The sequence below is a fragment of the Xyrauchen texanus genome, chromosome 43 (genome assembly GCF_025860055.1).
Source record: "Xyrauchen texanus isolate HMW12.3.18 chromosome 43, RBS_HiC_50CHRs, whole genome shotgun sequence".
Lineage (NCBI taxonomy): Eukaryota > Metazoa > Chordata > Actinopteri > Cypriniformes > Catostomidae > Xyrauchen > Xyrauchen texanus.
The window spans coordinates 15,364,036-15,380,256 of NC_068318.1; the positions used below are offsets into that span (position 1 = coordinate 15,364,036).

The 16,221-nt window shown below is 38.0% G+C and overlaps 1 protein-coding gene across 13 annotated transcripts in view; it reads left to right on the top strand.

The window, feature by feature from the left end:
- Positions 1-16,221, top strand: part of LOC127635407 (protocadherin gamma-A12-like) — a 100,674-nt gene that overhangs the window by 39,033 nt on the left and 45,420 nt on the right. For 2 of the 13 annotated variants that reach the window (XM_052115410.1, XM_052115424.1), the window contains exon 1: positions 1,052-5,051. The exons of 7 other annotated variants lie outside the window; for them this stretch is intronic. In XM_052115410.1, the coding sequence (XP_051971370.1) occupies positions 2,604-5,051 (2,448 nt within the window). In that variant the 5' untranslated portion in view covers positions 1,052-2,603. Of the gene's footprint in view, positions 1-1,051; positions 5,052-7,245; positions 9,819-10,252; positions 12,876-16,221 lie in introns of those variants that run through there. 4 more of the 13 variants (XM_052115426.1, XM_052115431.1, XM_052115425.1 and 1 more) reach the window with 2 other exon arrangements.

The window sequence follows — 16,221 nt, forward strand, 5'->3', positions numbered from 1 at the left end:
AATCTTTCTGAAGTCCCAGAACTTAAAGATATGACTTACGAGGACAACAATTCTAAATTAACGTCATACTTGATTATTGCATTAGTTTCCGTGTCCACCTTCTTCCTCACATTCATCATACTCATCCTCGCTGTGAGGTGTATTCAAAGGCGAAAGCCCAGAATGTTGTTTGATGGAGTCGCAGTTCCCGGCACATATCTCCCTCCCAACTATGCAGAGGTGTATGGAGGAGAAACTCTCCGCAGTTCTTACAATTACGACACATATCTAACAACGGGCTCGCGCACCAGTGACTTCAAGTTTGTTAGATCTTATAATGAAAACACACTTCCTGCAGGTGGAACTCTGAAACACGAATACAACAGACATTTTGGCCTAAACATGATAACACTTGAGGTAACAGGAAATGACGATGAGGTAAGAGAGGTTTAAGTCCTCTGGATGCTCATTTATCACTGCAAACTATGTTGTCTCAGTTGATTAGATTATAAATATATTTCCAGCTTCTTTAATGAGTCAGTTCTTTTTTTTTCTTCAAAAATCAGTTTTTTCATAATTCATCCCAGGCATGTTCTGCAATGACACTTTTGGTGTAATGTATTTGGTTAACTTGGTTTACAAGAATACCATTTTGTTGATGAATATGACGCCCCATATGGATATTCGTAATCTTTAAAAACCTGACAGAATTTATTGTCACACAATACAAATTTAAATGGTTCATGTATTTTTCCGTCTTTGTTTAAATAATTGTAGTTTAAAATGAACAATAATTAGTATTTTTATAATGAAGTTTCGTTATTATTGAAAGTTTAGGTTTGGGTCCTGGGATAATGCTTAGACAATAAATTCTACACAAAAAGGCGTCTGAAATTTAAGCTGCCAAAAGTAAATAATTTAAGTTATAAAAGTTTCGAATTTCAGTTTAAGCATGTGGATTTCTCAAAAGTAAGTTTCGTTAAAGCATTTTTTATACTTTAATAATTAATTTGTCTATGTTCAACTTTGCATATGCATCACAGTAGATGTGGCCAATTTTTTTCTGAAATAAAAAAAAAAAAAAAAAAAAAACGTTTTTCCAACCAAAGTTTCATCTCAAGCATTCTCTTCACTGACACATTTGTCTACTTTTTTAAACAAGTATACTGACTTTTGAAAAAAAAAAAAAATATATCCCACTTTGTTTAGATTAAAATATATAGTAGTTTTAGACATGCACTATTTATTTATTTTTTTTTTATAATAGATTTGCATTGTTAATAAAAAAATGAAAGCATCTTTGGCACGACTAAAACAATAAAAAAGCTACACCAAAGAAAGGTATATGAAAAGTACCTAAAACAAATGAAGGCATTGTATTAAAATGTTTTAAGACTTTTTTCAATAAATAAATAAATAGATAGAAATCTTTGTAGATTTAATAAAATCACTCCCATGGAACATGCAATTTCCTGAAGTCGAAAAACACCCAATTATGAAACTTCAAGTAACACCAGTTACATTGATTTACAGACGAAAGAAACGGAATTCTCTTCACCTGGCATTAACATTTTGCATTCACAAACAAAGGTGTCAAAATACAATTTATTGAGAAGAAAAGATGAGCCAATCAACTGCTTGAAATACTGAAAATCTGATATCTGAAAACTCATGGCCTCAATTAAAAACTTTTGGAATAGTTTGGTCACATTATTATTCACCCATGTGTGTCTGACATAAAAATGAAGTTTTAATATAGGACTATGGCAATATCTAGATATTCTGTGAGGAAAGAAAGAAAGAAAGAAAGAAAGAAAGAAAGAAAGAAAGAAAAGAAAGAAAGAAAGAAAGAAAGAAAGAAAGAACGAACATTCAGTACATTCAAACATTATGGATTATTTGAAGGCATTGTTGCATTGATTGCTTGATTTGTGTACTATGACATTGACTGCATCATGCCTGTATGTATGATTAATTTGATTAAATCTGTTTAGCATCAAAATTATTTTCCTTGCAGCTTTAATGGCTTGGTGGTTGTCTTTATTAAATATATGAACACGATGTATAATTTCCGTTATCTTCATTTACAATGATAGCACTGTGTATATCTATTAAGTATTGATTGAGGTTTTAGTCTGAGATTGTGAGTCGATTTCTCCGGCGCTGTTCATTCCGATGGTGCTGAAATGGTCTGGTTTCCCCTATTTCAATAAATCAGACAAGTGTGGCTCACGTAAATCATATGTTTTCATTGTCAGCATTTAATTTGCCCATTGTTATTGTTTATATTAAATAATGTTGCATACATAATTTAGTTTCACATGTATAATAATGATTATTTTGTAGTTTTATTGGTATTTATGTAGGCTATTATAAAGTCTTTTTAGGCTATAAATACCGCATCAAGACCACTGGTCTTGTTTTTGCAGCATCTGAACTCTAAGTGCCGCTGTTGACTATAAGCTGTGGAAGAGAGCGTGTCTTGGCTCAGCACTCTGTCCCTTATTGACGCGTTTCTAGGTTGGGTTTCTAATGCAACGTTTTTTTTATTTGAACAGAAAGAACATAACTGTTATTTTGGATACGCTATTTTCATGACTCTTAACTTCATTTGAAGACACAATATGGCTTTTTTATGCTCATCCAGCGGTTCACACATCCCATGGATGGTTATCTCCACAAGTTTAAAATGGCAGTCCGTGTTTTTCATTCTCTGCTTTTATGGAATGGACGTCGTCTATTGCAATGCGCGATATTCCATCCCGGAGGAAATGCCACAGGGATCTTTTGTGTGCAACATCGCCAAAGACCTGGGGATAGAAATAAGTAGACTCGTCTCTGGAAAAGCTCGCGTTGTAACAAAGGGCGGCCGACAGTATGTCGATCTGAGCAGGGACAAAGGCACTCTAGAAGTAAAAGAAAGGATAGATCGCGAGGAGCTCTGTAAACAAACAACGCCTTGCAGCTTCAGTTTTGATCTTATCGTTGAAAACCCAATCCAGCTGCATCGGGTCACAGTTGAGGTGCAAGATATAAACGACAATGCGCCGTTGTTTCCAAAAGAACATGTTAGTTTGAACATAACTGAAAATGCAGTCTTAGGAGCTCGCTTTCCTTTGGATAGCGCTATAGATACAGATGTAGGCCTAAACGGTATACAGAGCTATAAACTACATCCATCCGATAGCTTTAAATTGGAGGTGCATAGTCAGACCGATGGCAACAAATACATTGAGATGGTTTTACAGCGAGAGCTTGATCGGGAGGAACGCGATGAGATCAAATTGGTTCTCGTTGCAACTGATGGTGGGTCGCCTCATAAATCGGGCACTGTAAGAATTCATGTTAAGGTGCTGGATGCTAATGATAATGCCCCGGTGTGCAAACAGTCGGTTTTCAAAACTGAAGTCGGGGAAGATTCTCCTGCTGGCACTGTAATAGGAACTGTTAGCGCTGCTGATGCTGACGAAGGTGTAAATGGCCGCGTTTCATACTCCGTCGCTCTTGCAAACAAAGAAGCAAGGGACCTTTTTGAGATAAACCCAGATACAGGAGAGATTAGACTTCTTGTAAATTTAGATTACGAATCTCAAAATAGTTATCAATTAAACATTAACGCGAGAGACAAAGGAGGCCTCTCGGATACTTGCAAAATTGTCATAGACGTTATTGACGTCAATGACAACTCCCCAACCATACAACTCATGTCTTTTTCAAACATCCTTCTTGAAAATTCCCCAGTAGGTACAACTGTTGCTGTCATTAATGTAGAGGACACAGATTCGGGTAAAAATGGCGTTGTTCAGTGCTCAATAAACCAAAACATACCATTTAAAATCGAGTCATCTCTCACGGATTATTACAGTTTAATAACCGATGATGTGCTTGATCGAGAAAGTCTTACTGAATACAACATAACGGTCTTCGTATCAGACCAAGGAAGTCCGGCACGCCACGCAAACAAATCGGTCACTGTTAAAATCTCCGACGTGAATGACAACCCGCCCATTTTCGATTCGGAGGAATATCAAACATTTGTTAGTGAAAATAATTCTCCTGGTCAGGCCGTACTGACAGTTAAAGCAAATGACGCAGACTGTGGACACAACGCACAACTATCCTATTTCCTAAAGGATGATGATATGCGTGGGGCACGGCTAAGTTCCCTGGTGTCTGTAAATCCAGATACTGGCGCCATTCACGCTGTTAAATCATTTGATTTTGAACAGCTGAAATCCTTTGCCTTTAACGTGACAGCTCGAGATGGGGGATCCCCGCCCTTGAGCTCTGAAGTGACAATCACCATTAATATTCAAGATCAAAATGACAACGCTCCTCAGGTTCTGTATCCAGTACAGACTGGTGGTTCTGTGGTGGCTGAGATGGTGCCTCGTGCTGCAGATGTTGGATATCTCGTCACTAAAGTGGTGGCTGTTGATGTGGACTCTGGACAGAATGCCTGGCTCTCCTATAAACTACAAAAAGCCACAGACAGAGCGTTGTTTGAAGTTGGGTTACAGAATGGAGAAATAAGAACAGTGCGACAAGTGACTGATAAAGATGCTGTGAAACAAAAACTGACTGTTGTTGTGGAAGATAATGGACAGCCGTCTCGTTCAGCTGTAGTCACCATTAATGTGGCCGTTTCTGACAGCTTCCCTGAAGTGCTGTCTGAGTTCACGGACTTTACGCATGACAAGGATTACAACAACAACCTGACATTTTATTTAGTTCTCGCATTGGCTGCGGTCTCTTTTCTTTTCATTACGTGTGTGGTTGTCATAATATCAGTTAAGATCTACAGATGGAGACAATCTCGCTTCTTATGTCAGTCTAATCTTCCGGTAATTCCTTACTATCCGCCCCATTACGCAGATACTGGAGTAACTGGAACTCTTCCACACGGGTATAGTTATGAAGTGTGCATGACGACTGACTCGAGGAAGAGTGACTGCAAGTTTTCTACACTCGGTGGTCAGAATGTTTTAGTGGTGGACTCAAGATTCACTGAGACTTTGCAGCGCGCAACGAAGGAAAATAACGTTTTGGATGGGGACTATTCGACAGCATCGGTAAGAGCAAAGTTTACACATTACACATACATAAGTAAGTGTGTATTATACTAGGTGAAAATCACTCTACGAAATTCAAGAATTTCCAGTCTTACTTTTCACTTCCGTATTTGTCGACGTGCAAATGTATATTCCTTCATTTATTTAGGCCTAAATTAAGCTGAAAATATGTATGGTACTTCTCATTCTCCTGAGAGATATTTTGATTTTATTTATTTGCTATTTGTGGACATCAATTTCTAATTGAAAAAGGTTAATTCACGTGAATTATTTGCGAATACAGTATATTACTGTGCATTGCGTCTTTCATTTACATTTACATTTATTCATTTAGCAGACGCTTTTATCCAAAGCGACTTACAAAAGAGGAAAACATAAGCGAATCATATTAAGGAGACAGTGGTACAAAAGTGCCATATTACAAAGTTTCACTATCATCATAACAGTATTGAAAACAGATTAAAGTGCAACAAAAAAATATGTATTTATTTATTTGTATTAGTGACTAAGTGCTCATGGAAAAGATGTGTTTTAAGTCGTTTTTTGAAGACAGTGAGTCAGCTTCACGGATGGAGTTGGGAAGGTCATTCCACCAACGTGGTATGATGAAACTGAAAGTCCAGGAAAGTGTTTTGGTGCCTCTTTGTATCGGTACAACAAGGCGACGTTCCTTAGCCGACCGCAGGCTTCTGGTGGGTGTGTAGCTCTGCAGGTCTTTCAGCACCACTTTTGCTGAAAAGCATCTTATTGGATACATTAGTACTAGTAGAGAGTAGCCTAGTCTATGTTTCTGATGTATTTATTATTGGGGGAACCGGGGTTGCTCGAAACACAGATTACTTCTGGTACATTTGTAATTAATTTCACAAAAGAGTAACATCTATATGTTCACCTTCTTGATCTACACTGATTCATTATGTCATGGCATTTGAATGTTAAAATCTCTTGAGACAACTTTTCATTTTATGTTAAAACAAAAATGTAAACTTAAAATGTTATAGAAATAATGCAGAGAAAGATTTTAAATTATAGTAATTTTAGTTAATAGTGAATAGTGCATCTGTTATACATAACATTTGTAATTGGATGATAGCTGGCTGACATACTGTAATTTACAAAAAGAGTGTGAGTGGAGTAGGTTGGAACATTGATTTTGGGGTTAGTTGGCACGCACAGTGGGTAAACAAAAATAACAGATAACTTTCTTTACTTAACACACACACACACACACACACACACACATGTTGTGTTTCCATGTTTTATGGGGACTTTCCATAGACATAATGGTTTTTATACTGTACAAACTTTATATTCTATCCCCTAAACCTAACCCTCACAGAAAACTTTCTGCATTTTCACATTTTCAAAAAACATAATTTAGTATGATTTATAAGCTGTTTTCCTCATGGGGACCGACAAAATGTCCCCACAAGGTCAAACATTTCGGGTTTTACTATCCTTATGGGGACATTTGGTCCCCACAAAGTGATAAATACACGCTCACACATACACACACACACACACACACACACACACACACACACACACACACACACACACACACACACACACACACACACACACACATCTCTTTACTTAACACACACACACACACACACACACACACACACACATACACACACACACACATCAACTCCACTATGGGTTGGTTGGCACAAATGCTCTACAGAAATTAAAACATTAATTAACTGAAGTCAATAAATATTTGGTGACATTGTCAGATTTCTTTTAACCAAAGATCTTAGCCATTCATTAGCGTGTGCTTGAGGTATGCTAACGTTCATTCCACCAGATATATTTTTACAAAGAATGAAAAGTGTGCCAACCAGCCCAGGTCTCAGCTGAGGTATTGTAATGTGCTCAAAATCTCATTATGATTTTACTTTAAGTTTTCTTTTCCATGGCACTCCCAACATTTCCTTCAGATGTGCTTTATTTAATCTGCAAAATGTATTGGAAAAAGGACTGTAAAATAGTTCATAATATGTTATTAACTGCTTTTATTTGCAGTGCAATATAGGCTAGCTACAGAAGCCATAGAAAATAATGCAATTCGCCTTTTAGGATAGAGCTATAACTTTGATATGTAGTTCCTAGTTTACACTCAGAGGGCCGCTGTTCGTCGATGAAAGGCTGAAAATGTTTATTTCACAGACCCACCCTCCAACATCCCATAGCATCAGAGAAAAAGCAGTAACGGAACCGCAACAGAAATTATTTTGTGCACAGTATTTCTATGCGAAACTTGTCGTCGTGTTCGGAAATGACTTACGTTAATAAGTGTGGAATTGTATACATTTACAGGATATAGTTTGTTACGGGTTGAATAGGCTTTTGTTTCATTGATTCATCCGTGCAATTGAGAAAATGTCTGAAGCAAGGATATGGTACTCGGTGCTGTTTTTAATTCTTCTGGTTCATACTACGCGAGGACAGGTCAGCTACACCATTCCAGAAGAAATGGCAAAAGAATCGATGGTCGGAAATATTGTTCAGGATTTGGGTTTAGATCTACAACGCTTGAAGTCAGGAAAAGCACGCATATTTACCAGAGACAGCACGGAATACATCAAACTGAATAGAAACACAGGCTTTCTTCTGATCGGAGAGAAAATGGATCGTGAGTCTCTTTGTGCAAAAACAACTCCATGCGCTTTGCATCTTCAAATGATTTTGGAAAACCCGATGGAATTGTACACAATCACTGTTGAAATAACGGATGTAAATGACAATGCTCCCACTTTCCAGAAAAAGGACTTTCGATTTGAGATCAGCGAATCGGCCGTGGCGGGTGCCAGCTTTATGCTCGGGAGGGCCATCGATCCGGACGTTGGACAAAATGCTCTTCAAAGCTACTCGCTTAAACCGACTGATAAATTCCGGCTTGAATTGCTCAATCAGGCAGATGGCACCAAGAACATCGAGATGGTGCTACAAAGTACACTAGATAGAGAAACGCAAAGTTCGTTTACTTTGTTGTTAGAAGCGTTTGATGGAGGCGATCCAGTGCTCTCGGGCACAGTACATATACACATTACTGTCTTAGATAATAATGATAATGCTCCTGTTTTTACGCAAAAAGCCTACAAAGCAACCATAGTGGAAAACGCAGAAAAAGGTACAATATTAACAGCTGTGAGCGCGTCTGATGCAGATGAAGGGTCCAACGGTGTTGTTACGTACTACATATCTGACACAATAGACAGCAATGTAGCCGACATGTTTCTTATGAATGAAAAAAGTGGAGAACTAACATTAAATGGTCAAGTTGATTATGAAAAACTGAGCCATTATGAACTTAACATACAGGCAAAAGATCAAGGAGGACTCTCTAACGCATGCAAAATAATTATCGATGTGTTGGACATTAATGATAATTCGCCAAGTATTAATATTCTGTCCAGTTCCCATTCCATATCCGAGGGCTCTAAGTCTGGTACTGTTGTCGCAATGCTAAATGTTGATGATCTTGACTCAGGTGTGAATGGTCAGGTTCGGTGCTACATAACGGACAATATTCCTTTTGCTATAAAATCTCCTTCTAGCAGTTTCTTTAGCTTGCAAACAGAACAGGAATTGGACAGAGAGCGAGAAACTGAGTACAATATCAGTGTAATATGCTCTGATGAGGGAGTGCCCGCGCTCTCCGGCAGTGTCTCTCTCCGTGTGCAAATAGCAGATGTAAATGACAATGCTCCTGTCTTTGAGACGCGTAATCATGAGGCCAGCGTCATCGAGAATAACACACCTGGTCTCTCTATATTTACTGTTAAAGCCAAAGATGCTGATTGGAATCAGAATGCTCGTGTTTCATATATTCTGGAAGACAGCACTGTTAATGGGGTCTCTGTCTCATCATATGTCTCAGTTCACCCTGACAGTGGAGTGATAACAGCTATGCGCTCTTTTGATTTTGAGCAACTGAAAGATTTCCACTTCCTAGTAAAAGCGCAAGATGGAGGCTCTCCTCAACTCAGTAGTAATGTGACAGTGAAAATTAATATTCAAGATCAGAATGACAACTCTCCTCAGGTTCTGTATCCAGTACAGACTGGTGGTTCTGTGGTGGCTGAGATGGTGCCTCGTGCTGCAGATGTTGGATATCTCGTCACTAAAGTGGTGGCTGTTGATGTGGACTCTGGACAGAATGCCTGGCTCTCCTATAAACTACAAAAAGCCACAGACAGAGCGTTGTTTGAAGTTGGGTTACAGAATGGAGAAATAAGAACAGTGCGACAAGTGACTGATAAAGATGCTGTGAAACAAAAACTGACTGTTGTTGTGGAAGATAATGGACAGCCGTCTCGTTCAGCTGTAGTCACCATTAATGTGGCCGTTTCTGACAGCTTCCCTGAAGTGCTGTCTGAGTTCACGGACTTTACACATGACAAAGAATACAACAACAATCTGACTTTTTATTTAGTCTTGGCTCTTGCAGTAGTATCACTGCTCTTCATCGTATCAATTATTGCAATAATTTCGGTGAAAATCTACAGGTGGAGGCAGAATAAGTTATTTTACAAATCTGCTGCAAATCTGCCAGTAATTCCATATTACCCACCAGTTTATGCGGACGGCACATTGCAGCAAGTGTATAATTATGAAATGTGCGGGACTACTGACTCAAGGATGAGTGACATCAAGTTTGTCAGGCCCTATAGTCAGAACACACTGGTGAGCCAGAGTCGCTTGGGGACAGTTCAGAGAGAACCGAAGGAACAGGAGGATGATAACTTAAAATTGGAGGTGAGACCTTTAAATGTCCCTTGCTCAATGTTTTGAAATTATCATTAATAATTTTTGACACACACACACACACGCACGCACGCACGCACGCACGCACGCACGCACACACACACAGTTCTCATATTTGAGCATATACTGTATGTAGACCTACATATATAAATTCCACTAATATTTGGGAAAATATATAGGCCTATTACTCATGTGAAAACAGTCATTTTTGTAGTATTATGAAATATATGCTGCAAATATGTACAAGTATGTGATTTATACCAGTGAAAAACATACATGAACTTATATTTCAGATATGTGTTTTGTATATATTTCCAATAGATTAGATTTCTGTATGTCAGGGATGTTTAGCTTCTTTTAAATATTTCAATCTTTGGCACTGTATTCTGCAGTGCTGTATTTGGACTCTAAGTGTCGCTCCATGCTCACTCCAGTATTTTCATCCCTCCCTTAAACAAAACCCAAAGCAATGCTAAATTCAGACCACATCAACGTCTAACATTGGATGCTACACCAACACACTGCCAAATCACTTTTCAATTACATCTGCAAGTTTTTTTTCCTCCCCACAATAAGAGGTAGCTATTTGAAAGATTCTCTAAAATCAGCATATTTTTGCTTTAAATGCTTCTTTTCAGTCTTTGTTGATCAAAAATGGAGTCGGGAAGAAAAGGCTGGTTACATGGTTGGCTATTCTACACGGTATGTGCGCTGGCTTTATTTGCCGCTGATGTGAATGGACAAATTCGTTATTCCATACCCGAGGAAATGGCTGTGGGTTCGGATGTTGGAAATATTGCTTTGGATCTCGGGCTTGACCCGAAGAGACTGATTTCAGGAAAAGCGCGTGTGTTCAACGCGGACAGCAGTGAGTATATTGGACTGGACAAGGAGAACGGACATCTGGTTATTAAGAATAAAATAGACAGAGAAGAATTATGTGGAGAGATATCGGCCTGTAGTGTCAGTTTTGATGTCATTTTGGAAAACCCTATGGAGCTTTATCGAGTTACGGTTGACATACAAGACATCAACGATAACAGTCCCGTCTTTCCGAAATCGAAAATCGAACAGGAGATCAGCGAATTAGCGGTACTTGGGGCGCGTTTTCCATTAGAGAGCGCAATAGACCCGGACGTGGGATTGAACACGCTCCAGAAATATACTCTTCATCCTACCGATCATTTTAAACTGAATGTTCAGAATAGCGAGGATGGTAGCAAAAATGTCGAGATGGTTCTTCATTCTCCCTTAGACAGAGAAAAGAAACAACATCATAATTTGATTCTAACGGCTTTCGATGGTGGAACACCACAAAGATCTGCAACTGTGCAGATTAATATAGTTGTACTTGATGTCAATGACAATGCACCTGTATTTAGCCAGTCGTCGTACAAAACATCAGTCGTTGAAAATGCTGCCAAAGGCACAATCGTGACAATAGTTAGTGCGACCGATGCTGACGAGTCAAGTCACGGTATACAGTACTATTTTGAGCACGCGACCGCTACTGTAAAAACATTGTTCACAATCGATGCGGACTCTGGCGAGGTTAGAGTCATGGGTGATATTGATTATGAAAAAAACAAGCAGTTCAAAATAAAAGTCAAAGCTAAAGATCATGGTGGATTGACTGACTCGAGTGAGATAATTATCGACGTCATTGATGTAAACGATAACAAACCAAAAATTACAGTAATGTCTTTTTCCAGTGCAGTATCTGAGGATGCAGCACCTGGAACCGTTATAGCAATGATAAACGTTCAAGATCTGGACTCAAGTGAAAACAGTAAGATTGCTTGTTCTATTGATCTTAACTCTCCATTTAAAATGGTTTCATCTTTAACCAATTATTACAACCTGGTGACAGACTCAGGATTAGACAGGGAACAGACACTGGAGTATAATATCACTATAACTGCTGTAGATGGAGGCAACCCACCTCTTTCCAGTAAAGAAATTTTGAACCTTAAGATATCTGATGTGAATGATCACGCACCTCAATTTGAGAAAGAATCATATCAGGCCTTTATAGTTGAGAATAACCCACCATCTACAACTATTCTATCTGTTAAAGCAGAGGACATGGACTGGGGAACCAATGCCAAGGTTTCATATATTCTTATTGATGGAGATTTGAATGGGGCACCATTGGCGTCTTACATTTATATAAATTCAGAGACTGGCGTGATCTCTACAGAAAAATCATTTGATTATGAACAGCTGAAATCATTCAAAATACAGGTTAAAGCTCAAGATGGAGGCTTACCTCCTTTATGCACCAATGTGACTCTGGACATCATCATTCAAGATCAGAATGACAACTCTCCTCAGGTTCTGTATCCAGTACAGACTGGTGGTTCTGTGGTGGCTGAGATTGTGCCTCGTGCTGCAGATGTTGGATATCTCGTCACTAAAGTGGTGGCTGTTGATGTGGACTCTGGACAGAATTCCTGGCTCTCCTATAAACTACAAAAAGCCACAGACAGAGCGTTGTTTGAAGTTGGGTTACAGAATGGAGAAATAAGAACAGTGCGACAAGTGACTGATAAAGATGCTGTGAAACAAAAACTGACTGTTGTTGTGGAAGATAATGGACAGCCGTCTCGTTCAGCTGTAGTCACCATTAATGTGGCCGTTTCTGACAGCTTCCCTGAAGTGCTGTCTGAGTTCACGGACTTTACACATGACAAAGAATACAACAACAATCTGACTTTTTATTTAGTCTTGGCTCTTGCAGTAGTATCACTGCTCTTCATCGTATCAATTATTGCAATAATTTCGGTGAAAATCTACAGGTGGAGGCAGAATAAGTTATTTTACAAATCTGCTGCAAATCTGCCAGTAATTCCATATTACCCACCAGTTTATGCGGACGGCACATTGCAGCAAGTGTATAATTATGAAATGTGCGGGACCACTGACTCAAGGATGAGTGACATCAAGTTTGTCAGGCCCTATAGTCAGAACACACTGGTGAGCCAAAGTCGCTTGGGGACAGTTCAGAGAGAAAAGACGGAGCAAGAAAATGATGTCCTAACTTTAGAGGTGAGACTCTTTATAAGCACTTGTTGACGCAGCAGGAGTTTACTTTAAGATAATTCGCTATTTGTACTTTTAGTAGTCATTGTTTTTTTGTTTTGTTTTTGTAGAGAAACCTTACATTCTATCATTTTAAAACCTTATATTTTGTAGTGTGTTTTTCAAGAGCAATTTGACCACTTTTTCAAACTCTCATCACCATGCTTGTGTAAAATGAACCAGGTTCCACCCACACACCCTCTTTGAGAGAGCGAGCTCTATTAAACAATAAAGCTCTATCACAGTAAAAGACAAAGCAATCAATGTGTTCACTCTCTAATCAAATCAAATCATAAATTAAACTACTGAAAGAACATATGGTGGCTTTGTTGGCAATATCAAACCCTATTGGCTCTTGTGAAAAACGTTTGGTCATGAGACACAATGAGAACCAAAGGGATTTGATGTTTTCAACATACTCACCATATTTAATTTCAAGGTAAGTAAATAATAACATAAAAAATGTGTTGGTAAACAAATATATACATATAGTGTGTGTGTGTGTGTGTGTGTGTGTGTGTGTGTACTGCCCTTCAAAAATATATGTAAACTTATGAGACAATGTGGGCTGCAAACTTAATTCCAGACTTTCTGAGGGATTTGCCATAATTGCTTTTTTAATTCTCCATATGTTTCCCAGTTGAAGTGAGCCCTTAGCTTCAGTTATGTTGAGATCAGGGCACTGAAGTGGCTTAGTCTAATAAGTGTTTGTCTGTCATTTCTGCGCCAAGTGGGTATTCTATGTGTTTGCAGTGTTTTAAAGACTGGTACCATGCTGAAATATTGATGTACATTTTTGACAGAAGTTTTCTAGAGTATTTTACCTGATGAATAAAAATCTGTATATTTATCATTTTGTAAACTTTGACCAAATCCTCTACATCAGCTTAAATGCCCCAGGCCATAACTGAGCTGCTACCATGCTTAACAGACAGTCGCATACAGTGGTTGGCCTTTATGTGTGGAATATAGCTTTTTTCACATACTGTAATTCTTTGTGTCTGTTAGTGCTTCCAAAACATTTTTATTACCTTACAAAGTTGAAGTTTATAAATTATCATGTCCAATGGGTCTATCAAATACAAAAGTACAGCTATACTGTACAGTTAATGGAAATAAGTTGCTGTTCGGCTCGTTTCAAACAGTCCAATGCGTTTCTCTGTCTTGTGCTGAATCAAAACCCAAAACCTTAAATATCAGTACAAAGACACACACATGCCACACCACATCATTTGCAGTGTCTTTATATGAGAAAACAAATACTTAAATAATTACAAAAGCCCTGTGTCAGTCTAAACTTGCCTTAACATAACTACTTGTCATATATGTTTTTACATTTTTAGCTTTAGTGTTTTATTAACAGCAGTGATGTATTGGCCTTTTACTGTCATCTACAAAGTAGAGGATGGTTTATTCTCTGGTGCTTGCTGCTTTGCCGTTAATACATTTATTGCACATTTGAAGCTTTAGCATCCTAAATTATTTTCTTAAATCCTCATACAGATTAACTATGACCACTGTAGCATCATTTGTGTTGTCTGTATTATTATCATTATCACAGCTGCTAAAGGTCTTGGTGTCAGCATTATACTCTATTTGGTGCAACTATCTGTCACAGTTTAAGCACTAATCCTGTCTCTAAGGCTCACAGCTCATAAAAATTACATTTATTTTAGGAAACATCAAGGAAGAGATTGGCATATCCCTTACTATGATGTTTACACAGTATGACAAACATGTTTTGTTTGGATTGTTGCTATTTGTTGGCTTTATTATTTAGGTTTATTTATTAAGAAAAAAGTATCAGTAGTGTACAATACATCTGTAACAAAGAGCAACACTGGCATATGATTCAGTCTATCAACAAACTCTTCTAATTAAAGCAGCCGTGATATTTCATTTACATTTTGTTTGTTGCCAAGTACAGACATGACATACGCTTCCCATAGAGTAAAATGGTGTCTCAAAGAATTTTGAAACTTGAACCATAGCAAGATAATTTTTGTGTGTGTACTGTAGCTCAAACAACAGATGAGAACTGTGGTGGTGTTTGTGAGAATGCTGACTTTCACACTGGGGGAAAGAGGGGCGTTTTCTCTCTGCAGAGAAATTCTTTGTCCAGTTTTGCTTTCTCAGACCTTCTTGTGTTTGTGTTTGACTACAAGGGCAGGGCTGGATTACATGCAAACATTGATACTGTCAAAAGTCTTGAAATTCTATCACAAACCTCTGTTAATTTTGTTTGTCCTAATAATTTTTTTTGTGTAAGTCCTTACATATATAACATACTGTATATAATGTTTATATGCAATGAAAGTTTATATGTTTATATGCAATAAAAGTGTATATGCTTTCAAAACATTTAAATTATCTGCTTTCTCCACTTTGCTTTGACAGCTTGAACACAACCCACTCCACCTACAGACATGCGTGCACATACACTCTCACTTGCTCCTCTACATTACTCTCTTGACAACATGCATTTCCATGACAACAGACCTGGTCACAACAAACTATTCCATCCATGTGATGGTGGGGGAGGGGGGGGGGGGTGAGATTTTTTGTAGTGGGTTCTGTGAATTCTGAGCCTAGTTGCAAGAAACCTCTTAAGTTAAGAAAAACATTATATATTAAAATGGAAGTGTATTGTGACTACAGGTTTTCTTAACTTATAGGGTTTCTTGAAACCAGGTGCTGCACTGAGTCAAGGATTCAGGACTGTACATGTGCTCCCTTTCTTGTGCACCCCTTCTCTGTCTCTCCCATGCTCCCTCTTGCGCTCAATGGAAGTGTTTACCATGATCAGTTTTATCATTAGCAGATTAGATAAGATTCAACTATTTTCATTGTTTACAAAGTAATGAAAAACAGTTATAATGTAACCAGAGATACAAATACTAAAGTAGTATATAAATAAATTATGCTTAAGTGTGCAAAATGTCATGTAGTCATGTTATGGCAATAGTTATGTCAGAAGTGTACAGTCAGTGCAGAGGGGAAAATTTATTAATAAAGTGATTTGTGGCCTTTGTTATGATTTGCATTTATTTTGTTCATCATCCATTTCTTAGGATTTCAGTGTATCTGAATTCTGAATCAATCTTAAAACCAGGTAAACCTGCAAATGTCAGGTAAATGCAATAAAATAATGTAACGACAATACTAACCAAGTTTTTCTTCTCTTCTCTTTTCTGGCACATCCCACTTCTGTATCCTGGCTTTCACCAACAAAGGTAAGAGCAATTTGGTTTTCTGTATTTTAGCATATATTGACCTAGCAAGTAATTTATAAATAGTTTCAATGTGTGTATAT